Source organism: Danio rerio, chromosome 1 (assembly GCF_052040795.2).
Source record: "Danio rerio strain M-AB ecotype USA chromosome 1, GRCz13ab, whole genome shotgun sequence".
Lineage (NCBI taxonomy): Eukaryota > Metazoa > Chordata > Actinopteri > Cypriniformes > Danionidae > Danio > Danio rerio.
In genome coordinates, this window is record NC_141021.1 from 57,579,527 (window position 1) to 57,604,358 (window position 24,832).

The 24,832-nt window shown below is 36.0% G+C and overlaps 1 protein-coding gene across 3 annotated transcripts; it reads left to right on the forward strand.

Moving 5' to 3' along the window:
• The first annotated feature begins 828 nt into the window (after nucleotides 1-828).
• si:ch211-196h16.5 lies at nucleotides 829-24,712 on the forward strand. 3 transcript variants are annotated; one of them, XM_087236008.1, is made up of 12 exons: nucleotides 829-1,284; nucleotides 1,979-2,068; nucleotides 2,325-2,420; nucleotides 3,104-3,199; nucleotides 4,474-4,560; nucleotides 6,241-8,043; nucleotides 12,607-12,780; nucleotides 19,995-20,168; nucleotides 21,371-21,541; nucleotides 22,296-22,469; nucleotides 23,780-23,953; nucleotides 24,067-24,712. In XM_087236008.1, the coding sequence occupies exons 1-12, from the start codon at nucleotides 1,223-1,225 to the stop codon at nucleotides 24,089-24,091; spliced, it is 3,126 nt and encodes a 1,041-aa protein (XP_087092134.1). In that variant the 5' UTR covers nucleotides 829-1,222; the 3' UTR covers nucleotides 24,092-24,712. The 3 variants fall into 3 exon arrangements, with proteins under 3 accessions (XP_087092134.1, XP_087092135.1, NP_001432152.1); XM_087236009.1 differs by lacking the exon at nucleotides 21,371-21,541; NM_001445223.1 differs by lacking the exon at nucleotides 12,607-12,780 and having other exon boundaries at nucleotides 1,150-1,284.
• The last annotated feature ends 120 nt before the right edge of the window (nucleotides 24,713-24,832 follow it).

Genomic DNA, 24,832 nt, shown 5'->3' on the forward strand with positions numbered 1-24,832 from the left:
CAGCTTGTCACAGAACCCAGAGTTTAAACTTCAACAATGAAAATCACATTTTAAAACATTATTTGTCTGGTAATTATTAATGTATCTTAATGAAGCACTAGAGAAACAAATTAAATATTTTATAGTTATTAATGTGAGGCTGTTATCGATATTATTTTTATACAAAATACAGCTGTCGCACAGTATCAGTGTCATTTCCACTGTAATTGTGCTTTAAACAGTTTGTGTGAAAGATTATTGAGGTGGTTTCTGTGAGAATGAACAGTGCCATCATGTTCAAAATAGAGGGAATTTCAATTTTCATCAACAACACTTGAAGAAGAATCACAGTAAATATCACTTAATAAGGAAATGCATTTATTCTACGTCATTTCCAAACATGTTGTAGCTTCAAAGATGTTTTTAAAAACCAAACAAAATGAAGGTAAATAAGAGTGTTTTGTATATATGAAAGGCTAGCATCAATTCAAAGCTAATCAGTGAAGGTATTTTTATTTTTTTTTCACTATAAACTGTTGAAGTGTCATTTCCACCACTGTCATTTCCATCACCACACACATTTATAAAAAATATTTAAAAAGTTTTCATCACACATTAAAAGTGTATTCACAGTGTATGAGTTCATGCTCTATTTATTATACAAATTCAGTTTATTTATTTTCTAATAAGCTCTTTATCAAATTAATATTAAGTTTTAGAGTGTGACAGGTGAACAATTCAGCACACAACTGACAAATGTGTAATTATTATATATTGTGGAAGGATTGGTTAAACTAGATGCAACATTGATCTTGGACAATGTTTAACTGCTATCATTTGTTTTATTTTGAAATAAAAGCTGTATATTCAGATGTGCTGGAATTGACATTTGTTCAGTTTACGATAAAAAAAATGTTTCTCTTGTCTAAGTTTGTCCTCTTACACATCTTGAGATTAGACAAATTGTTTAAACTTATTGTCACGTTAATTTTGAACAAGTTTTTTTACTCAACTTCACAAGGCTAAAAGTGCTCCAAGTGGTGCTCGCTGCATTGCGAAGTTATATGAACGCCATTGCTTCCGCCGCCCATCCCCCTCCCTCACCTGACCTCCCCCAGCTCACCTGACACACACCTGCACGTGAAAGTGAAAGGAAAGTCAGTCTCTGTCGCCATTTTATGAAGACAGAAACATCGTCTTACGAATGTAGAAGTGGTGAGATTCCTTCAGTTCGGTTGTTGTGATGGATCATCGTGGACATCGAGATGAAAACCTGCCCAAAGGTAGACCTACATTTCCACACAGGTGAGTGACGAAATTTGTTGTGTTTTATTTTCGGTATATTTTGTCGTCATGTCCAATCTTTATTACATATAGGTCGATTGTTCTGCTAATTATATTAATTTATACATAATTGTTCAACAATATAACGGCATTGTGCTTTGAGAATCTTCCTTTAAATAAAGCATTGGCCTAGTTTTGAGGGTGAGTCTTGTTTCCGCGTTGGAACACGGAAAGAGTTCCTTATTGATCCTGTAAAGTGACAATAGCCTGTAATGTAGTCAGTGCGGTTCAGAGGATATTATTCATTAAAAGATCTTTAACAGTTGAGAAATTTGAAAGAACACATTGACCATGACATGACATAACATACAAGAGCGCTTAGGTTTAATAGATATAACAAGCAAACTGTAACCAACAGTTCAGAAAAAAACACATTAAACACACTTAGTGCCAAATGATGACTGATACATAGAAGTTTATATGCCAGTAAGGGAAAGCAAAATAACAAGAGTTTGAAGACAATAAATACACATAAAAAATTTGGTGTGTAGGTTAGGGAACACACAGAGAACAATTGAGTAAAACAAACAAAACAAAACAAAACAAAAGTCTCCATGTAATAACGTAATGTTGTGCCCTGAATCAGTACTACAGTATTATGAATGTAAGAGTGTGTGGATTATATTTGCTGGACGTGTTCTTCTTCGATGTACAGATCAAACCCTCCAGAGCCCAGCGGTGTGTCTATGAAGAGTGACCGGTCAATGCATCATCCACTCAAATTTAAGGGAAACACTGGGTTTAGGTAAGTGCTGATCTATTTTTATTAATAGTATTATTTATTTATTTTTATTTGATCATTATTGTTTTTTACAATTCTTAACTTGAAACATAAAACACACTGTAAGGCAATCAATAAAATAATAAAGGCGTTGAACAGAACTGAGAAACACCACAAAAGTCTCTGTGTAAATGTAGTAGTTTAGTCACCTGAATCAGCGCTACAGGGGTAATGAATGTAAGAGTGGATTACATGCTTGTTGTGTTCATCTTTAATATAGAGTGAAACCTCCAGAGCCCAGCGGTGTGTCTATGAAGAGTGACCGGTCAATGCATCATCCACTCAAATTTAAGGGAGGCATTGATCCTGGGTTTAGGTAAGTGCTGATCTATTTTTAATTAATGATTTTTTTTCAGTTTTTGAATGAAAATTTAGAGAAAAAAATGTTCATTAATAATCCTGTAGTAACAAGATTACCTGTGAGCAGCCAGTTCGTTTCAAATGATATTTATTAAAAGATCTTAATTAACAGCTGAGAATTTTGGAAGAACACTTACTGTAAAACTACATTGACCATGACATGACAAATGCAGGGAAAGCTTATCAGTGTGCAGTTAGATTTAATAGATGAAATAAACATGCAGTAACTAACCAGAAACCAGTGCAGAAAACCATAAAACACAGGACCTGAATGTAACGAGGTGTCAGCTTCAACGCTTCCCATTCACTTGTAATGGGTGATGTCAGTCGTTGCTGAACTGCATTGTGGATCCGTCGGAGCCGCTTCAGAGGCGTTGCTGGCTGCAGAAGTTATGACTTGCTCAACTTTTCAAGCGCCAACGGAAGCGTCAGCCAATCAGATCGCTGTATGCAAATACACCAGCTCAGACAGTGGCCTATTGTTGACTGAATTTCATTGGCTGACGCTGCTATGACGATCGCGTCAGCCCCAACTTCAGACACGCCCTCTGTCAAAGCGTTTATGCTGAAGCCCCGTGTGAATGGGGCGTAAGAGTGTGTGGTTTACATTCTCATGTTGAGTTTATCTTCAATGTACAGAGTGAATCCTCCAGAGCCCAGCGGTGTGTCTATGAAGAGTGACTGGTCAATGCATCATCCACTCAAATTTAGTGGAGGCATTGATCCTATGTTTAGGTAAGTGCTGATCTAAACTGTTCCTTTATTTATTTTATTAAGTTTATTTATTTTCTGGCTTGGAAAATAGATTGTTTATTTTTCTGAAAGTCTTAGTTAACAGCTACAAAATCTGGAAAAACACACTCTAAAATCAGAAGCTAAAGCAGATGCAGTCATTAGAGTGTAGTTAAAGGGCAATTATTTATACAGGACTGTATCATCACAAGTAAATGTCGGTTTTCTTTCATTTGAAAGCTAAAGAAGTCACTACTGTGCAAAACGTTCAGTTCAGTTTAGACTTGATGTATTTAGCTGCATTAGTGTAAATAAAATCACAGATAAACAAGATTTGGGTCAGGAGGGTCAAAATAATTTTCACAGAGGGCCACTTCAGCATTATGGCTGCACTAGGGCTGATTATAACTGTAAGACTGCATACATGTTATTATTCATTATAGTATTGCTTAAAAAGGGCTTCTTTATTTCATTAAAACATATGAAAGTAACAAATAAATACTTGTATGTGTAAAAATGTAAAGTAGGTGTTACTCTGGGTTATTTTAACATGTATCCTTTTATCAGGGTAAGAAACCCACAACATTTAATTAAATAAATAACAAAGACAAATTTCACCAGACACAAGTCTGCACCTTTCTCCAAAACTCTGTCACATTTGATAGAGCAAAATTATGGAAAAACAAATCATTTTGAGCTGGATCATAAAGCAAACATGCATAATGAGTGATGTAGTTTATAGTCAATATAAGGCAGCATCAATTGTTATGATGGGTTCACACTAAACGCTCACTCTAGATTATTGACAGAAAACCTTTTACCTTTTTGCCATTAACAAAAATCTCCAGTCACTGTAGAAACTGTCATACTGAGACGAGTGTAGGACTGCACATTTACACTGGCTGATCTCACTTGATAAACAAGCTTTTTAGTTGATCATAATGTACAATCATGGCACTGCTGTTGACTGAGTTTACTGAGATGTAATTCTGAGCTTGGTGAGCAGCTTTCAGAATTCAATGTTTGCTAGATGGTGTGGTGTTGCATAATTCTCTGGTTTAAGGTAATTTTTACTCTGACTTTCAGATCCACAACTTTTGTAAGGGAACAGGTTTGACATTAAATATAAACAAATAATATATGCTTTATTGATATTGATGGAATTTTATTCATACACATTGAAACTGTATTTGTGTGAGTTGTAAAGTCTCCAACAGCATAATACATATTAAGATTAATTTAATTAATTCTTGCTTTGTTCTTGATTTGATCTACAGGCCTCCTGAACCCAGTGTGTCTGAGAAGAGTGGCCAGTCTGTGGATCCTACTTTAAAGTTTAGTGTACACACTTGTCACGGCTCTAGGTAAATCAGTAATAGACAACACTGATTAATATTGTGTGTTTACAGTAGGTGAGAGTTCAATGTGGCTTACACCGACGCCACTTTAAATGGGCAAGCACGTGTTTTAATGTATGACCGCAGTTTGTGAATATGCCGACAGGGGGCACAAAGGGACGGGACGGGAATGGATGGGAACTTACAGAAATAGCCTATACCGCAGCTGTAAATATGCTACTGTGCTTGTAAATGAAGATGAAATGATAAAACACAGCATTACATTTTCTTCATTAATCATAAAAAACTCGTTAACACACTTCATTATCATTGTAAACTTGTTAAGTGCAATGAGGATTCACTTTGGAAAGTAGAATTGAAGAAATAAAAGACAACTAAAATGAAAGCAAAAACATTCAGTACAATAAGTAGGCTTAAAAAATAAATAAATAAAGCAGTCTTTTAACCTAAATGTAAAGAGATTTTCAGTGTTTGCTATTTTGATAGGACTAAGACAGTCATTAAATAAGCTTTTTCATTTACATTTTCATTTATGTTTTTATTTACATTTTCGTTGTTGATTATGTTTTACTATCTCATTTTACGTCTCAATTATTGTACAAAATAATAAACAAAAAATGAAAAATAAATGAATAATGAAAGTAGGCCTAAATCATTATTTATTTAAAGACATTGCAGTGAAACACTGAGAGACGGTCCAGCGCATGGTCTAAAGAGCTTAAGTTGAATGCTGCTTCATCAACAGCATAAAAATAAATTATACAACCACAAGCAGATCACTAAAAGTATAGTAAAAAATAAATGAAGTCCCACAAATTAAATAAATGAAGTCCCGCAAGTTTATTTTTGATAATTTAGTTTCAGTTCAGTTTTTTTCGAAACGTTAAGGTTCTCCTTTAAAGTATAATTGTTTTTTGTTTGTTTTTTTACTTGTAGTAATGGCTCAGTATCTTTTGTATTTTAATTTCCATTTCAGTCACCTTGTGTGTGAAATATAATGCACAATATATATAGGGCACTATGAAGGCTAAAGAACTTAATTCTTATATTTGCTTTTTGCAGCCTAGGGCTATACTTTTCACCATGTATCTTTTATAAAACATACAGTATAGTGTAAAAGCATGTATAAAACAAAATCATATTTAAACTGAACACATTGAAGTTTTGACACCTGTATATGCACAATCCTGGCAGGTTTGCTTGTTTTTATTTGTGTTTTTTATTTTTTTATTTGTGTGTGTTGTATTTGGAGCACAGGTCAGGATCTGTCAGTTCTGTCTTATTTCCAGTCTTAGGATCTTGCAGTCTGAGCTGCCTGTCAGATTTCTGTTGTTTAGTTTGAGCTCATTATGGGTTGGGTCACATTTCAGTTACACCTCTCTTTGAGAAAACATTACTTTTAAGCACTTCAGCTTAACCAGCTGCTCTTTTGTCACTTTAAAATTTACATGTGAGTGATTAAAGCATTTGATGATATTTTAATATATGAAAATATAAAAAGGTTTATACGATATTTTTATTGTTATTATTATTATTATTATTATTATTACTACTATTATTATTATTACTATTATTATTAAACTGTATTGCATAAACTCACTAAACTAAGAGATCATCTCTTTAAACAAATGATTTGTCATCAGACATCACATGCAACATTGAAAACATTTTATTTTAATCTTACAGCCATCGCAAACCCCTCCAGACATTCAGATCAAATCTGCTGAAGAAGTTTCAGTGTGTGTCTGAGGGAACAGCGAGAAATAAATCCCCAACACTGCTGAATGAGATCTACACAGAGCTCTACATCACAGAGGGAGACAGTGGAGAGATCAATAATGAGCATGAGGTGAGACAGATCGAGACTCAATCCAGGAGATCAACAACAGAGGACACACCGATCCAATGCAGAGACATCTTTACAGCTTTACCTGGACAACACAAAGCCATCAGAACTGTGCTGACGAAGGGAGTCGCTGGCATCGGGAAAACAGTCTCTGTGCAGAAGTTCATCCTGGACTGGGCTGAAGAGAAGGAGAATCAGGACGTCCAGCTCATATTTCCACTTCCTTTCAGAGAGATCAACCTGATGAAGGACAGAACACTCAGTCTGGCAGATCTCCTGCATGTGTTTTTCCCTGAAACCAAAGAGATGGAGATATCCAGAGACGGATATAAAGTGTTGTTCATCTTTGATGGTCTGGACGAGTGTCGTCTGTCTCTGGACTTTAACAGTGGAGTGAAACTGTGTGATATTTCTGAATCGGCCTCAGTGGAGGATCTGCTGATCAACCTGATTGTGGGGAATCTGCTTCCCTCTGCTCTCATCTGGATCACCTCCAGACCAGCAGCAGCAGATCTCATTCCCTCTGCGTTTGTCCATCGACTGACGGAGGTACGAGGCTTCACGGACCCTCAGAAGGAGGAATACTTCAGGAAGAGGATCAGAGATCAGAGACTGGCTGATGAAATAATCCAACATCTGAAGTCCTGCAGGAGCCTCTTCATCATGTGCCACATCCCAGTGTTCTGCTGGATCTCAGCCACTGTTCTGGAGGACATGATGAGGAGAACAGATATAGGAGAGATTCCCAAGACTCTGACTGAGATGTACACACACTTCCTGATCATTCAGACCAGCATCAGACATGAGAAGCACTATGAGAAGAAGCTGAAGGATGAGGAGATGATCCTCAAACTGGGGAAACTGGCTTTCCGGCAGCTGATGAAAGGCAACCTGATCTTCTATGAGGAGGACCTGAGAGAGTGTGGCATTGATGAGAGCGAAGCCTCCGTTTACTCAGGATTGTGCACTCAGATCTTCAGAGAGGAGCTGGGCTTGTTTCAGGGGAAAGTCTTCTGCTTTGTTCATCTGAGCATTCAGGAGCATCTCGCAGCTCTTTATGTGCTGCTTTCATTCCTGCTGTACGAGAGAGATGAGCTCAGTGAAAACTTCAGATCAACACGTCCACATGAGTTCACATGTCACACAGTCTTTGACCTGCACCAGAGAGCCGTGGACAAGGCACTGCAGAGCAGAAATGGACATCTGGACCTCTTTCTCAGATTTCTTCTGGGTCTCTCATTGAAATCTAATCAGACACTCCTGAAAAATGTTCTGACACAGGTTGGAAACATCTCATACAGTCAAGAGGAAACAGTTGAGTACATTAAAATAAGAATAAAACTGAATCCTTCACCAGAGAAATCCATCAACCTGTTCCACTGTTTAAATGAACTGGGTGATCATTCTCTCGTCAATGAAGTCCAGAAGTATGTCAGATCTGGAGATCTTTCAGGCAGCAGATTGTCCTCCTCTCAGTGGTCAGCGGTGGTCTTTATTTTGTTGACTTCAGAGCAGTTGGATGAGTTTAATTTAAGAAGATATTTAACAGACTCAGAACACCAGACACAAACACAAAAGCTCCAGACACCTGATGAAGTTCTTCAGAAGCTCCTGTCTGTAGTTGAAGCCTCCAGATCAGCTGTGTAAGTAGCACTGACCAGAGAGATGTGTGTGTGTGTGTTTGTCTGTGTGTCTGTGTCTGTGTCTGTGTCTGTGTCTGTGTGTGTGCCTGTGTGTGTGTGTACGTGTTTTTGTGACATGTCAGGACACAAATCTGTTTAATGACATGGGTATGACACAGGTATTATAAAAAGGAGGTGAAATATGAGGACATTGGTGACGTCCTTATAAATCCTACAGGATGAGTTTAATCAGAGAGAAAAGCTGCACACAGTCTCCTGTGATGGTTGGGTTTAGGGGTGGGGTGGGGTGGGGTGAGGCCAATATAATATACGGTTTGGGCTGTATAAAATGAATGGAAGTCTATGTAATGTACCCACTTTTCACTGAAACAAACGTGTGTGTGTGTGTGTGTGTGTGTCTGTCTGTCTGTGTCTGTGTGTTTTTGTGAGGTTTGACAATGAAACAAACTTGTATAATGTCATTGGTATTACACAGGTATTACAAGAAAAAAGTGACTTGTTTTATCAAAAAGCTTGATACTGAATGAGTTTGTTAGTTTTAGTTTAGAGAAAGGAAAATTTGCAGTTTTCTATAAGTGGTGGGGTTAGGTGTAGGATTGAGGTAAGGTGGTAAACTTCCTGACCTTCTTTGACTTCCCTGATCATTTTATTTCTACTGTTGAAGTCAGTGTGTACCATCAGCCAACATTCTTCAAAATATCTTCTTTTGTGTTTATAAGGCATGAATCTTTAGCTGTTTTTCTGAATCAATAATCAAAAACAGAAAGCAGTTGAAGGATGGCGTTTCAATCATTATTTATCTGACTCCACTGTAGAGATGGTCATTTCTGTTCATTTTGCCAGCCGACAACTGCCACATTTTAACTGAATATTAACCGTTAGCTGGTCAGATTAATATTAAATAATAATAATAATAATTGACGTGTCTATTTTGTGTCTGACACAATAAATATTGCAGTTTAAAATACTGATTAATTTCAACATGAGAACATATTAACAACAGATCATCAGTCAGTCACCTGGGCCCGGTTTTTCAAAGTAATCCATTAGGATTTTGGACAAGGGATTGGACCAAATCTTTAAAATGGGTTTAAAAAAAAACGGATTACATAATCGGATTAGATCACGCTATATCCAATCTTGGTTTTGGTCCGGATCAGACTTTTTGAAAAAGCGGGCCCTGCAGTGTTTCAAACAGCATAGAAACAGAATAAACTAAATAAAAAGAATAAAATAAATATTCCTGCTCCAGATATTTTCACTTAAATGACAAAATTAGATTACATAATGAAAACACTGACTAATCCTTTTAAACCGGTGTAGGCTGTTTTTTCCCCATCAACTTTTTTTTTTATCTTCGGACAAATAAAAATATCAGGCTACCTCAAATTAGTCGCTCCACTGGAAATTTGCATTAAATTAATGCTCTGCTGTTATGCTTATATCATAAACCTCTGTCTACATTTTTAATAGAAAAAAGGTTGGTCTGTTGGTTCACTAAATCATCACAATTATAGGCTATTTGTTGTGTTTATGAGCGATGCCGGAGCGCACTCTGATGGAGAGAAAACCCAGACGCTCCGACTTGTGACCGGCTTGTTTCCAGAGCAGAACACATTTTAAAAAGTTTTGTTTTGCGCTTCTTTCTACAATTGTGCAAATAAACGAAGGTGTTTATGATGCGGATCCAGGACAGAAACAATCAGCATCAGTGCTGGTTTTTTATCAACTCGTCTGTGTCAAACTGTGACCAGCAATATTCTATATATATAAACCGCGCTTTAATTTGTCGCGGTTAATCATAAAGGCTTTTTAACCCAGTATTTCTGCATGGAACAAAACTGCAGTTACTAAACAAAGTTATGCAGACTGTGTGCTACTTTGTACACAGAGACTAATAACCACGCACACTGAATAAACTACGACTGAGGCTATTAACTAAGACAAGCTCGTGCAACTTCATTATTTCCAATGCAGGGACGCACACGCGGCGCAACGCCCTAACGCTTTTCAGACGCACTTAGTTGAGATGACGGTGCTTTTGTGACCGAGGGAACTGCAAACAGCTTAAATTTGAGGAAGAAGCAATGAAAAGTACACAGGTTTGCAAACCCACTTAAAGTTACAAATAATGATGCATGGTGCATCACGTGGTGACTGAGATCAACGAGTGTTTTATCAGAGAGTGCTGAAAGACTCAGAGTGGATCAGCTGTTTAATGACCCGAATCTCGATGCGCAAACGGCTGCTAAATGTAAAATCTAACACTGTATACATTACAGCCAAATAAGCTCACCTTTACTAAGCTGACTCGCCTGAAAAATGAAAATCGGCGCATAATAAGACTAAGCATTTAAAACAACTTAAACCAAAACCAAAACTTTTAAAGAGTGACAGGAGTAAGACTTTTCTTGTCTGATCTTTCTGTTTATTAAATTGACATGCATATGAAACAATAATGCACAATAGATATTTCTTACTGCAATTCTGTATTTTTGTTTGATGCAAGCCATGCATTTATTTGTAACAGCAGGACATTTATAGCAGATTCAAGCATTCAAGCACATTCAAGGCAGCATGATCATGAGAAAAGCAGTTCATTGTTAGTATTATTGTCATCATCATTATTGTTAATATTCTATAATTATTAGAGATTCATTTTGGAATTATTGCACAAATATCAATAAGTCATAACAGAATTAGATTGTCTTTCGGTTTTTGTTAGTCCTGATTGATGTTGTTTTTGAATACAATAAATCTGTTAATATACAATTTGCAGTTAGGAGTTAGGAGCGCCGGTGCTACCAAGTAAAAAAGTTTAATTTCAAGCACTGCATTAGACAAATATATATTTTTATTCTTGTTTTTATTTATTTATTCATTGTTCTGTCAGTTATTTACAGTGTAAAAATATTACTTATGTTTAAATGTCAAAAAAATACTTATTTTTCAGCACAAAGAGGGAAATGGACTGTTGTTTGTTTTTAATATAATAATGTGCTGTATTAATTGGTTACTGAGCAGCAATAAATAACTCTGTAAAATATTTTCATGTGGTTTTTCTAAACTAGTAGTGTTTTGAGATTAATAAATACATAATAATCGTGAAACCGTGATTATTTCTCAGACTATAATCGTACAACCAAAGTCTATAATCGTTGCATTTCTATGAGTGGCTTACATAAAAACATCTGTATTTTTTAGGTAGTGTACTTTTTGTTTTGTTTTTATTCTTTCCATAATATAAAATATAATTGTAGAGCAACCCATATTCTGTAGTCATTAATATTTAACTTTAATAGGTAGAACTGTCCGAAATATGATCAAAAGCAAGTGATGCATCAAAGTTTGATTTAAAAAGTCTTGAATGATTATAAAAATCATTTATCTGTATTATATATAATATATTTAATTATAATAATTATAATAATATTTATCCGTCTGTCTTGCTTTCTTTTGACCGCCTCTGCCGTTTTAAAGAACCTCGTCTATTTGAGTTGTGCACGAATTGACTATTAATAAAATAAAACACTGCAATAATGCTCCAGAACACCTAAACAGTAACATCACATTATCTTGTTTCATTTTATTTATTTGTCCTTATTATTCATCACTTTATTTAATTTTCCAGCATTAAATCTTCAAGCTTGTGTGTTGTCAGGTTGTCATCTAGTGTATGTGCTGCTGGTTTTAGGCTGTACTCACACTAGACTATCTGAACCATGCCTGGGCACATTTGACCCCCATATCCCAATTAGTTTGACTAGTGTGAGTGCTCCAGACCGCACCTGGACATGGTTCAGGTCAATCGTGTCTAGTGTGAGTGCAGTCTTAGAGTGAAGTGTGTGTGTAAAAGAGTGTTTCAGATTCTCACAGCGGCTCGACTGACACTGAGTGAAGAATCAGTTTCACACTTTGCTTTAATCCTGCAGTGAATCTCAGATGTTTACAGTTTTATTGTGTGTTTTATAGTTGATCAGTCTAATAACTGTGATTGTGACACTATTGACCGTGAGATCCTCATTTCCTGTCTTGAGAATTTAGTGGACATTCAGGGCTCTGCTCTCCTTTTCATCCTCCAGACCCTTGACATGTGGAGTTCTGCAAGGGCTTTTTTTTGTACCTTTATTATTTTCTTTATATATTTTACTTTCAGGGTCTATTTTTTTGTAAATATGGGGTGGCTTTTCATTCTTATGCTGACGACACTCAGATTTATGTCCCTCTCAAAAGTAATGATAAAAATGGCCTTGACTCCTTTATGAGATGTCTAATCGAGGTTAAGACCTGGCTGCCGTCAATTATTTTACATTTCAATGAAGAAAAAACTGAGCTAATCTGATCTGGCGATCCTAACCCTCTGCATTTATTAGGGGTTAGTGAGTTATCAGTTTATAAAAAAACTGTTGTTAGAAACCTTGGGGTTTCAGCTTGATAACAAACGGGTAAATTGAGTTGTTAAATCACACAGCACACACAGATTACAGGTTTAACTGTGTAAAGTCTCTGTGTGTGTTGTTGATCTGCTGAACTGAGAGTGAAGAGTGTGTTGTTGTTCTGCAGGTTGATTAATTGTGGCGTCTCAGATGAAGGTTGTGCTGCTTTGGCTTCAGTTCTGAGATCAAAATCCTCAAACCTCAGAGAACTGAATCTGTCTGAGAATAAAGTAGGAGATTCAGGAGTGAAGCGGCTCTCTGCTGGACTGAAGGATCCTCACTGTAAACTGGAGAAACTGAGGTAAGATCATACATTAATCTCAGCTGAAACAACATCAAGGGTTTACATGTGTTTATCAGTCTGATTCTCATTAGAGCTCTTGGTGTTTGAGCCATGAAATATTACTGATAATGAACTATTAATAAAATAAAACACTGCAATAATGCTCCAGAACTCTTCAACAATAACATCACATTTTCTTATTTTATTGTGTTTATTTAAATTTTTATACATCACTTTAATTGATTTTCCTACATTAAATCATCAAGCTTGTGTGTTGTCAGGTTGTCATGTAGTGCAGTGGTTCTCAAACTGTGGTACGGGGCTTCCTCCTAGTGGTACGCGGAGGAATTGCCAAATAATGAAAGAAACAATTAACACTTTTAATCCTTTTATGTGTAATATAACATCGATGTGATCAGCATTGTCTGTTTTGTGAAGCGTACGATCACAGCGCTGTGCGTAGAGTGTTTATTTTAGTGCTTTGTGACATAAGCTGCTGAAAATCAGTTTCCGAAGCTTAAGAATTGAGTCTGAAGGGTGATTTGACTGACATGAAAAGTAGCCAATCACAGTCGACCTTTTCTAGTCGCGTGAAACGTAAGGGCGGGACAAAGGCTTTCTGTGTTCCAGAGACAGAGAAAACAACTTAAAAACAAAAATTTTGTTGGAATAATGCTTCTCGGATGTTTTTACTATAGAGATGTCTAGCAGAGTAATTAAACCGCGGACATATTTCCTGCCTTTTTGATTATCTACATACACGTTTCTCTCTCCGACAGCCAGTCGACTCGCCTCTGACCTGTCACTCCTCTATACAGTCTGAATGGCGCTGTTACACCAAATTCTGCGACCGCCGTATTCTGTGACTCTAGTAGGCGCTGTTCTCACTGTTTAACTTGAACTCGCTCCCACAGGCGGACTGGACACGCAAACAGCGTACATACTCTCACGTGAACGTGCTCGGCGCCTGTGCACATTATATGAGCGCCTCAATATATTTCATCGTTCTCTGTTTACTATTATTGTTCTTGCCTTTGATATATAGATGTTAAGTTTACATATATTTAACAGCCCATCAAAGAAAGCATTTTGCTATAATATGATCAGTACAACGAGCTTTTTTTTATTAATTTTAGGTTATTAAAACACACACACACTATCTATCTATCTATCTATCTATCTATCTATCTATCTATCTATCTATCTATCTATCTATCTATCTATCTGTCTGTCTCTCTGTCTGTCTGTCTGTCTGTCTGTCTGTCTGTCTGTCTGTATGGCTGTCTGTCTGTCTATCTGTCTGTCCATCTGTCTGTCTGTCTATCTGTGTAATTAGTCTAGTTTGCGTCGTTAATGCCTCATTAATGCACCCAGGTTGCGTGTGTTGAATTAATTGTTCAATGTTAGTATCTGATCCCTCGTATTTCACACAGAAAAAAATAATGTTCTCCAAATGCAAACAGCTTACATGATAATAAAAAACTACAATTTTGATAATACATACCCAATAAAAAAAAAAAAAAAAAATATATATATATATATATATATATATATATATATATATATATATATATATATATATATATATATATATATATATATATATATAAAATATGATCAAATACAACACGCATGGTTTAATCAAACGGTTTGTAATAATGTTTCTGGACAGTTTTGCTCTCTCTTTCTCTTTTCACCGCGCACTTGCATCTTTCAAAATGATATACAAGACTTTTTAATGCTCATTTTAGTATTATTATCGTATCCATATTAAAGGACTATGTGTTAATTCATGCATAAGTATATAGATCTACACCATAGATCTTATTTGGTCAGCAAAAACTCATAGCAATAAAGATAATTCTACACATAATTTTATTTAAAGTTTATGCAGATTATTTTTTCCAAAATGCCAAATCACAGTCCTCCGTGCATGCCAAAACAGTTAGGAAAACCGTTATAAATATTACCTTAAAAATACATATAGAGCCTACAGATAAGTGTTACCTGACATAGCCGAAATAAAAATAAACAAAAAATGCAAGTCTCTTCCCTGCCTTACTGTCTTTTTCAAGTTAGGAATTTTTTTTTAAAACACACAGCAGAAAATGTATGATACATATAAAAAAAGTGGTTTGTTTCATCACAACTGTGGAGTCTCTGCAGTTTGCAAATAATATCTCTGTAGTGAACAATGACAGGGAAAAAATTGACATTAGACTGCTGAATGAATCTGGTACTTTGTTTTTCACTGCATAAAAATAATCAAGTTGTGTGAAAAAAGGGTATAATTTGGAGATATTTTGCCTTTTGATATTTTTTATTATAGAATTGTGCAAATTTAGAAAATGTTAATTCAATATTACATTTTAGAGATAAGTAATTGCCAAATTGTCAAGCTATAATTTCCATAGCAACTTTTTTCCCACATGACTAAGACCCAATTAACCCTTCATATAGTTGTATATAAAAGTATATTTTGGTTTAATAGATGACCTTAGTGAGCTGTGCCACTATTGTGGGGAAAATAATATAGAAGTGGAAGAAGAAAGGGGAAACGTACAGAAAACCATTACCTTGTTCTTGGGTAACCTTCTTTTAAAATAAGATGGCAATCTCAAAACACTTATTCCTTCGTTACAGATTCAGTGACACGTGTGACCAGAGGTATCACATGTAATGTGTTTGAGCCTGACCCCATGAAGCCCCTACAAATGTGCAGAATGTTAATCCGATACCATGTCTTTATGTTAATAGTTTTCAAGTAATTGTTAAGTTAAATGTTATCTTAGATTTAACCTTTTTGAAAATATACACATAAAAAACATTTCATTTTAAATTAAATTATGCACCTTACTTATTTTAATTTGTGTGCATACATTCTATTAACCAGTATTTTACACACACTTTCCACATTTACTTAAATAATTTTCTTTTTAATTTAAAAGCCATTTAAGAAATTCTATAAACATATTTAGGGAACATTTAAAAGGGATCAACAGTAATCTACATAACTGCTTACAGGGGAAAAAGGCTAAAACAAACTAGACTAGCTACACAGACAGACAGACAGACAGACAGACAGACAGACAGACAGACAGACAGACAGACAGACAGACAGACAGACAGACAGACAGACAGACAGACAGACAGACAGACAGACAGACAGACAGACAGATAGATAGATAGATAGATAGATAGATAGATAGATAGATAGATAGATAGATAGTGTGTGTGTGTTTTAATAACCTAAAATTAATAAAAAAAAGCTCGTTGTACTGATCATATTATAGCAAAATGCTTTCTTTGATGGGCTGTTAAATATATGTAAACTTAACATCTATATATCAAAGGCAAGAACAATAATAGTAAACAGAGAACGATGAAATATATTGAGGCGCTCATATAATGTGCACAGGCGCCGAGCACGTTCACGTGAGAGTATGTACGCTGTTTGCGTGTCCAGTCCGCCTGTGGGAGCGAGTTCAAGTTAAACAGTGAGAACAGCGCCTACTAGAGTCACAGAATACGGCGGTCGCAGAATTTGGTGTAACAGCGGCGCGGGAATGGAGGTATTGCGCAATAACTCATTTCTGCAAATGCGGCGAGTGCTTTTTTTAACACGAGACAGCGCATTCATGTACGCAAATCGCTAAAACAGATATGCGAGCTCCTAAATAGGCTTTTTTAAAATGAACTGCAAGTTCTCTCATGATCGCCTGTGTGCTCAGATTGAATACAATCGCGATCTCTCCACTATTAAAGTAGACATTATTTGTCTTTTTTCCTTGACTAAATTTAGTCAAAAGTATTCAAAGTTATCAAGTATTTAGAATTAGATTGATGCATGATCGATGACAATGCAAATGGTCTTCTTATTTGGCTGTATTGTGAAGCGAAACTTACTTTTAGCAAAGGTGGAACATTTTTTATTTCTTTACGACAAAAGAATTATGCTGGAAATGTTTCTGGATGAGGTATTTGTGTGGTTTATACATTTAGCTGTATTCTGATCTGTCTTAAAGCATTACAGGTCAAAATAATCCGTTGTTATATTTATTGTTTATTTATCAAAATTAACAATAAAGGCTCTTAAAACACTGCTTTGATAATGTAGTGTCGTCATATTTCAAATACCTCAAGTAAAATGAAGTCATTTGTTTTATTTTTTTACTGACAGTGTACTTGTATTTTTTATTTATTTTTTTGTATTTTAGATTAAGATCAAGTGTAAAATAAAATCTACATGTGATGTGCAGCTATTTAAGAAACAAATTTGCCATATTGTAAAGAAAAATAGTGTAAAATATGTAAATAAAAGGCTAAATTTAGATATTTTACCATATACTTTAATTTAACCTTTCAAAGCTTGAAAATATTGTTTAAAAAATGGGCAAAAAGTGTCTCTATGGCCTTAAAGTTTATTTGGTAGTTTTGCCAGTGCTATTGAAAAAAGATTAATTGTCATGAAAGGAAAAATCGACCACACTTATTTTGTCAGTGCAAGTTCCTATACATGTAGCTTTGAGATTTAAGCAATTAAACCATTCAATCAGGTTTACACTTAAAAAAAGTGATTTCAAAATGAAAATCTGATTTTTTTTTTCAAAAGTAACCAACTAGTACTTTTTAAAAGAGTACTTTGTCTTTTACCTAATTTTAGTATTATTTACTAAAATTTGTGTTATTTTAGCAGTGTAATAGTATTTTTCCTTGAGTACAAAAAAGATTTCACAAGCATTAAGTGCAGGTTTATTATATTATTAATATATGATTAATAAATATTATTATTATTATTATTATTATTAATGGTTTTTATGTGTATCTATTCCTATGCAATGTTTTATGGGTTCCTGAGAATACATTTCAGGTCTTCAATACATAGCATGTCAGTCTTGAAAAAAAAATAGGTGCTGGAATTGATTTTCATTAGGCTGTGCCTGTATGAACCCTGTCATATGTACATTTAACATTTCAAGATTTGTCTAAAAGTGTATGAATATGACATATAGCCTATATTTATGAGGTCCAAGCAACATTTCCAGATTTTGATGAATAGGCTATTATGAAAACTTTAGATTTAAGTGCAGCAGTTTTCTTTTTACTTTTTAAAGGGTCACGAAACACCAAAACACATGTTTTGAGCTGTTGACAGTGGTATATGTGTCCCACACTGCTAAAAACACTATTAGGACACCTATATTTCACTAAAAAGTGTAAATTGGTTGTTTTTGCGTTATTTCAAGCAAATTCGTACTTCCGGTTTGAAACGAATTTTTGAAGCTGCGTCACGGCCATGACATAATAGCGTGTATTCCAGCGTGCAGACTGGGCGTCTGTGCCAGAGTGTGTCTTATTACGTCTTACAGTGTGATGCATTAATGCATGAGTAAGGCTTGGTTCAAACCAATCAGCGCGCTCTATTGTGCAACTTCATTAATATTCATTAGTGTCACAGTGTTTAGACGACAGAGACGCCACGTTGTGTTGGCAAAACAAGCGTGAAGTGTTGCTTTTATAGTTTGCTGCCGTTAAGTTTTGTTTTTATTTTCTCTCTGTGAGAGCTTATCTGGATCACGTGTGGATTAACAGTGTACGCGACGCTCGACAACAATAACTTACGTGTCTAAGGAGGAACATTGTTTACTTGAGAGCTGTTCTCATCTGCAAACGCTGAAATCCGGATTCGCTTGTAACGTTAGTCTTCTCTTCATAATGACGCGGCTCTAGTTGCTGTGGATTGTCCTGTCTCTACAGATTTGGTAAGTGAGCGACCAGCGCTCTTTGTTTATTCAGTTTGTTCGTATCGAATTAAGTTAACTATTGCACTGAGTGCAAACATAGCACCGCATTTTGTGACCGGAATAACACACGCGGCTTTCTGACGCTACCTGCCGTGTGCATCTAAGTTTCCGGGAAATGCGGAGGGTTTTTTTCTCTCATTCCCCGTGCGGTATCAAACATTGCATGAAAAATACACGCTTAGAGCAGATCCTCGAATCAAATATCGCGTTTGTCGCGAGGGGCATGAATGAATTCCCTGAATGAAAGAGCCAAACTGCAGTTAAAGTCCACCATTTAATAATTTGGCAAATAATTCAACTACAGATGTCCATGTAGGTTAAACACCATCACTTTCTCATGTGTGTGTATTTTGACTGAAACTCGCGCGTGCCCAAATAGACACTCCCACACCATCCCACTTTAGTTCCTCCGACACTCCCCCCCTAAACAGAGCTGGACACGCCCACTTTTCTGACTTTTTCCAAAGTAGAGGTGTGAAAACACCCTGCTGAAACGAGGGGGGTTCATGGCCCTTTAAGAACAGCACTATTTTTTATGAACCTTTAAAAGCACATTTTAACTAAAAGGTTTTTTTTTTTTTTTTTTTTACCTGCAAGCACAGTTAATGTTCAGACTATTTAAAATGTTTAAAGTGACTGACAATAATACATATTCTTAATAATAGGAATTAATCTGCATCGTTTTTAAACTGTGCACACCTGTAGCTGCTAATTAGGCCCACAACTCTATTTTTAATACTGGTTAAAAAATAGCGTCGTAAGGTGGTACTTGGAGAGACAATTTTTTTCTAAGGTGGTACTTGGTGAAAAAAGTTTGAGAACCACTGATCTAGTGTATGTGCTGCTGGTTTTAGGCTGTACTCACACTAGACTATCTGAACCATGCCTGGGCACATTTGACCCCCATATCCCAATTAGTTTGACTAGTGTGAGTGCTCCAGACCGCACCTGGACATGGTTCAGGTCAATGGTGTCTAGTGTGAGTGCAGTCTTAGAGTGAAGTGTGTGTGTAAAAGAGTGTTTCAGATTCTCACAGCGGCTCGACTGACACTGAGTGAAGAATCAGTTTCACACTTTGCTTTAATCCTGCAGTGAATCTCAGATGTTTATAGTTTTATTGTGTGTTTTATAGTTGATCAGTCTAATAACTGTGATTGTGTATTAAAAGCTCTCAACTATCTCAGTATAAACTTATTTAAGCTGCACACTTCATATTCTGATCATCAAACACATCCACACACCAGTAAAGCAGATTCCTGATCATGATGTTCAGATCACAGTGATTCATATTCAAATATAATCAAACTTAAATAAACAAACTCACTGAAACATGAAGCACACACAGATTACAGGTTTAACTGTGTAAAGTCTCTGTGTGTGTTGTTGATCTGCTGAACTGAGAGTGAAGAGTGTGTTGTTGTTCTGCAGGTTGAGGTGTTGTGGCGTCTCAGATGAAGGTTGTGCTGCTTTGGCTTCAGTCCTGAAATCAAACTCCTCAAACCTCAGAGAACTGGATCTGTCATGGAATAAAGTAGGAGATTCAGGAGTGAAGCTGCTCTCTGCTGGACTGAAGGATCCTCACTGTAAACTGGAGAAACTGAGGTAAGATCATACATTAATCTCAGCTGAAACAACATCAAGGGTTTACATGTGTTTATCAGTCTGATTCTCATTAGAGCTCTTGGTGTTTGAGCCATGAAATATTACTTATAATGAACTATTAATAAAATAAAACACTGTAATAATGCTCCAGAACTCTTCAACAATAACATCACATTTTCTTCATTCAATCATTGATTTTCTTGTCGGCTTAGTCCCTTTATTAATCCGGGGTCGCCACAGCGGAATGAACTGCCAACTTATCCAGCAAGTTTTTTTGCAGCGGATGCCCTTCCAGCCCATCTCTGGGAAACATTCACACATACATTCACACACACACTCGTACACTTTGGACAATTTAGCCTACCCAATTCACCTGTACCGCATGTCTTTGGACTGTGGGGGAAATTGGAGCACTCGGAGGAAACCCATGTGAAGGCAGAGAGAACATGCAAACTCCACACAGAAACGCCAACTGAGTCGAGGTTCGACCCAGCAACCTTCTTGCTGTGAGGCGACAGCACTACCTACTGCGCCACATTATTGATCACTTTAATTGATTTTCCTACATTAAATCTTCAAGCTTGTGTGTTGTCAGGTTGTCATCTAGTGTATGTGCTGCTGGTTTTAGGCTGTACTCACACTAGACTATCTGAACCATGCCTGGGCACATTTGACCCCCATATCCCAATTAGTTTGACTAGTGTGAGTGCTCCAGACCGCACCTGGACATGGTTCAGGTCAATCGTGTCTAGTGTGAGTGCAGTCTTAGAGTGAAGTGTGTGTGTAAAAGAGTGTTTCAGATTCTCACAGCGGCTCGACTGACACTGAGTGAAGAATCAGTTTCACACTTTGCTTTAATCCTGCAGTGAATCTCAGATGTTTATAGTTTTATTGTGTGTTTTATAGTTGATCAGTCTAATAACTGTGATTGTGTATCAAAAGCTCTCAACTATCTCAGTATAAACTTATTTAAGCTGCACACTTCATATTCTGATCATCAAACACATCCACACACCAGTAAAGCAGATTCCTGATCATGATGTTCAGATCACAGTGATTCATATTCAAATATAATCAAACTAAAGTAAACAAACTCACTGAAACATGACGCACACACAGATTACAGGTTTAACTGTGTAAAGTCTCTGTGTGTGTTGTTGATCTGCTGAACTGAGAGTGAAGAGTGTGTTGTTGTTCTGCAGGTTGTGCCGATGTGGCGTCTCAGATGAAGGTTGTGCTGCTTTGGTTTCAGTTCTGAGTTCAAACTCCTCAAACCTCAGAGAACTGAATCTGACTGAGAATAAAGTAGGAGATTCAGGAGTGAAGCTGCTCTCTGCTGGACTGAAGGAAAACTCTAAACTGGAGAAACTGTGGTAAGATTATACAATGATCTTAATTGAAATAATAATATATTTTATATCAAGAATGCTGTACAAGTTTATCAGTCTGATTCTCATAAGAGCTCTTGGTGATTTGGTTTTGGTTCTGTTTGAGCTATGAAATAATATTTAATTAATAATTAGAACGAGCTATTTATTGCATTTGCTATTTTACTGTAGTACCCTTAAACAATTAAAACCTTTACATTTTTCTTATATTTCTTAATTTAATTTTCAGTCATTAGTTTAATTTATTTTCTGCTTGTATTTTGGCTGGTGTCATTTAGTAGATGTGCTGCGGGTTTTAGATGAAAGTGTGTGAATAAAGCAAGAGTTTCAGATTCTCACAGAAGCTCGTCTGACACTGAATGAAGAATCACAGATTCACACTTTACTTTTAAACCAAAAGTCAATATCAGATATTTACAGTTTTATAGTTTACAATTATTTAGTTGATCAATCTGAAATCATTGATTGTCCATTAACAGCAGTCCGCTATCTCAGTATAAACTTATTTAAGCTGCACACTTCATATTCTGATCATCAAACACATCCACACACCAGTAAAGCAGATTCCTGATCATGATGTTCAGATCACAGTGATTCATATTCAAATATAATCAAACTAAAGTAAACAAACTCACTGAAACATGAAGCACACACAGATTACAGGTTTAACTGTGTAAAGTCTCTGTGTGTGTTGTTGATCTGCTGAACTGAGAGTGAAGAGTGTGTTGTTGTTCTGCAGGTTGTTCATTTGTGGCGTCTCAGATGAAGGTTGTGCTGCTTTGGCTTCAATTCTGAGATCAAACTCGTCAAACCTCAGAGAACTGGATCTGACTGGGAATAAAGTAGGAGATTCAGGAGTGAAGCTGCTCTCTGCTGGACTGAAGGATCCTCACTGTAAACTGGAGAAACTGACGTAAGATCATACATTAATCTCAGTTATTGTTCTCTACAGTATTTTAGGGATTTTCATCATCATCATGTTATTAAGATCTTCATCATTTACATTAGAGAAATATTTCTACTGAAGATGATTTTCTCTTTAATTATCTGCACTCATGCTGCACCAGTTTACATAAATACATAAAGATTCAGAATAATAATGTCTGTGTTGAGTAAAGGGAAATGATCTTTAAAGCTGAAGTTTTAGAAACATTTAGACAAAACACTAATAATAAAGCCAACATGAGGAATCCCTGAAGCAGAAGCAAATGTTTGAGCAAAACACATTCATATTAGAATAATAATGTCATATATCAGCCTTTAGTCAGCAGAAATCTTCATTTCCCTCAGTTATTGATGAAAGCATTGAGTGAAGCTCATCCAGAAGTGTTTTCCTCTGTTTTTCTGCTTCACTTCTGTCAGTTTCAGGATGAGCTTCAGCACTTTCAGCATTTTCTATTATAAAGTCATATAAATCAGTGAGGAATGAGAGAATCTTCATCTCTGGCTGCATTATTCTTCTAAGACACGAGGCAAATTCACAACTGAACCCACAGAAATGTCAGCTTTATTTCATTTAGATTTCTACAATCTCTATTACTGATTTCTCAATACTCAAAACTTTCAGCTTCACACAGCAGGAAACATCCAGAACACACACAACTTTCCAGATCAGCTCATTCTTCCAGAACAATATTAATGATTTTCACCAAATAAAACAGCCTAAAAGATCTACAAGATATATGAACACACTGTGTGAAGGATTTTATTTACAACACAAGAATTGACTTGAACACAACATTATGAAGATGATTTCTCCTTCTGTATTGATGTTGATGAAGCTGAAAGACTCTTCTAGAGGTGTTCATCTGCATCTGATTGTTCTGATCATGTTCTAGATCTGGATTATAGTTCAGTGTTTTACTACACACATCCAGCACATTTCTGCAGTTCTGCTTGCTGTATTATGTTTTATATTTGTGTTGTTATGGATTATTATTATTGATGAGCTGTTTTAATGTATGTAAAAGAGCAGAATGGCCTGTGAGCATCAATAGTTTTGGCATCTGTTGTGTTTAAGTAAGTAAATCGTGCTGTTTAAAAGCCGAAACAAAGATCCTCTCAGTTGCTCACACTGACTACTGTTGTGCTCATTATCTGAAGAGTCCTGAGAGAGTGACCCATTGACAAACAGGACAGAGGGATTGTAAAACTTTAACCTAAAGACTCTGTGTGTGTTGTTGATCTGCTGAACTGAGTAAAGAGTGTGTTGTTGTTCTGCAGGTTGGATTTTTGTGGTGTCTCAGATGAAGGTTGTGCTGCTTTGGCTTCAGCTCTGAGATCAAACTCCTCAAACCTCAGAGAACTGAATCTGTTTAATAATAATCTAGGAGTTTCAGGAGTGAAGCTGCTCTCTGATTTAAGAGATGATCCACATTATAAACTGGAGACACTGCAGTAAGTATTAATAATTCATAGATCATATAATAATCTCATGTGAACTGAATCAGCTGTACAGATGTGTCTCAGTGACGCTTGATAATGTGTGTGTTTCTGTGTGTTTTATTCAGTATCAGCTGGGGTTTTATATGTTGAATGTGGAGTCTCTACAGACACATTAAACTGTGCAGAAGTGAAGTGTCAGTGATCGTGCTGCTGGAGTTTATAAAGACTCTGCTGGACGACTAAACATCATCATCAGTGACTGAAACACTCCATCATTAATGTGCATCAGAGAAGAGGAAGAAATGCTGCAGGAACTGCTTTATTCATATCTGCTCACAGAGAAACTCAATGCTGCAGAATTAAAACACAAATAAGCGGATGCTCTTTCTGTTTCCTCCACCTGTGATGGAGCACGTCATGAAGAGAGAAAACCACGAGAAAACAGAGAAACTTTCTGTCTCTTCACACATGTGAGATGATTCTGGACAGTGTCGAGTGATTCAGCTTTCCTTCAGTCTGACTAAAGAGAAACAGCGGCATATTGAAGAGTGACATGATCCAGTTCAGGAGATAATTACTCAAGATTAAATCATTTATTCATAATTACATCAGTCACCATGTCACATGCACACATGTAAATATCTCACTAGTCAGGCTGATTTACACCTTTCACCTTAACCTTCACATTTCAGACCTATATTGTAAATTGATGTACAGGACATTGTTATGTACAGATGTACAGTATTGTTATATGAAAATTGTTAATATGAATATATATATATATATATATATATATATATATATATATATATATATATATATATATATATATATATATATATATATATGAAAAATGTCATGGTTTATAATATGACAGAAAATGTATTTGTT

Coding starts and splice junctions, on each gene's coding strand:
- si:ch211-196h16.5 (XM_087236008.1), top strand. CDS start 1,223: ATGGATCATCGTGGACATCGAGATGAAAACCTGCCCAAAGGTAGACCT. Junction 3,200..4,473: donor GGCATTGATCCTATGTTTAG/GTAAGTGCTGAT, acceptor TTTGATCTACAG/GCCTCCTGAACCCAGTGTGT. Junction 22,470..23,779: donor TGTAAACTGGAGAAACTGAC/GTAAGATCATAC, acceptor GTTGTTCTGCAG/GTTGGATTTTTGTGGTGTCT.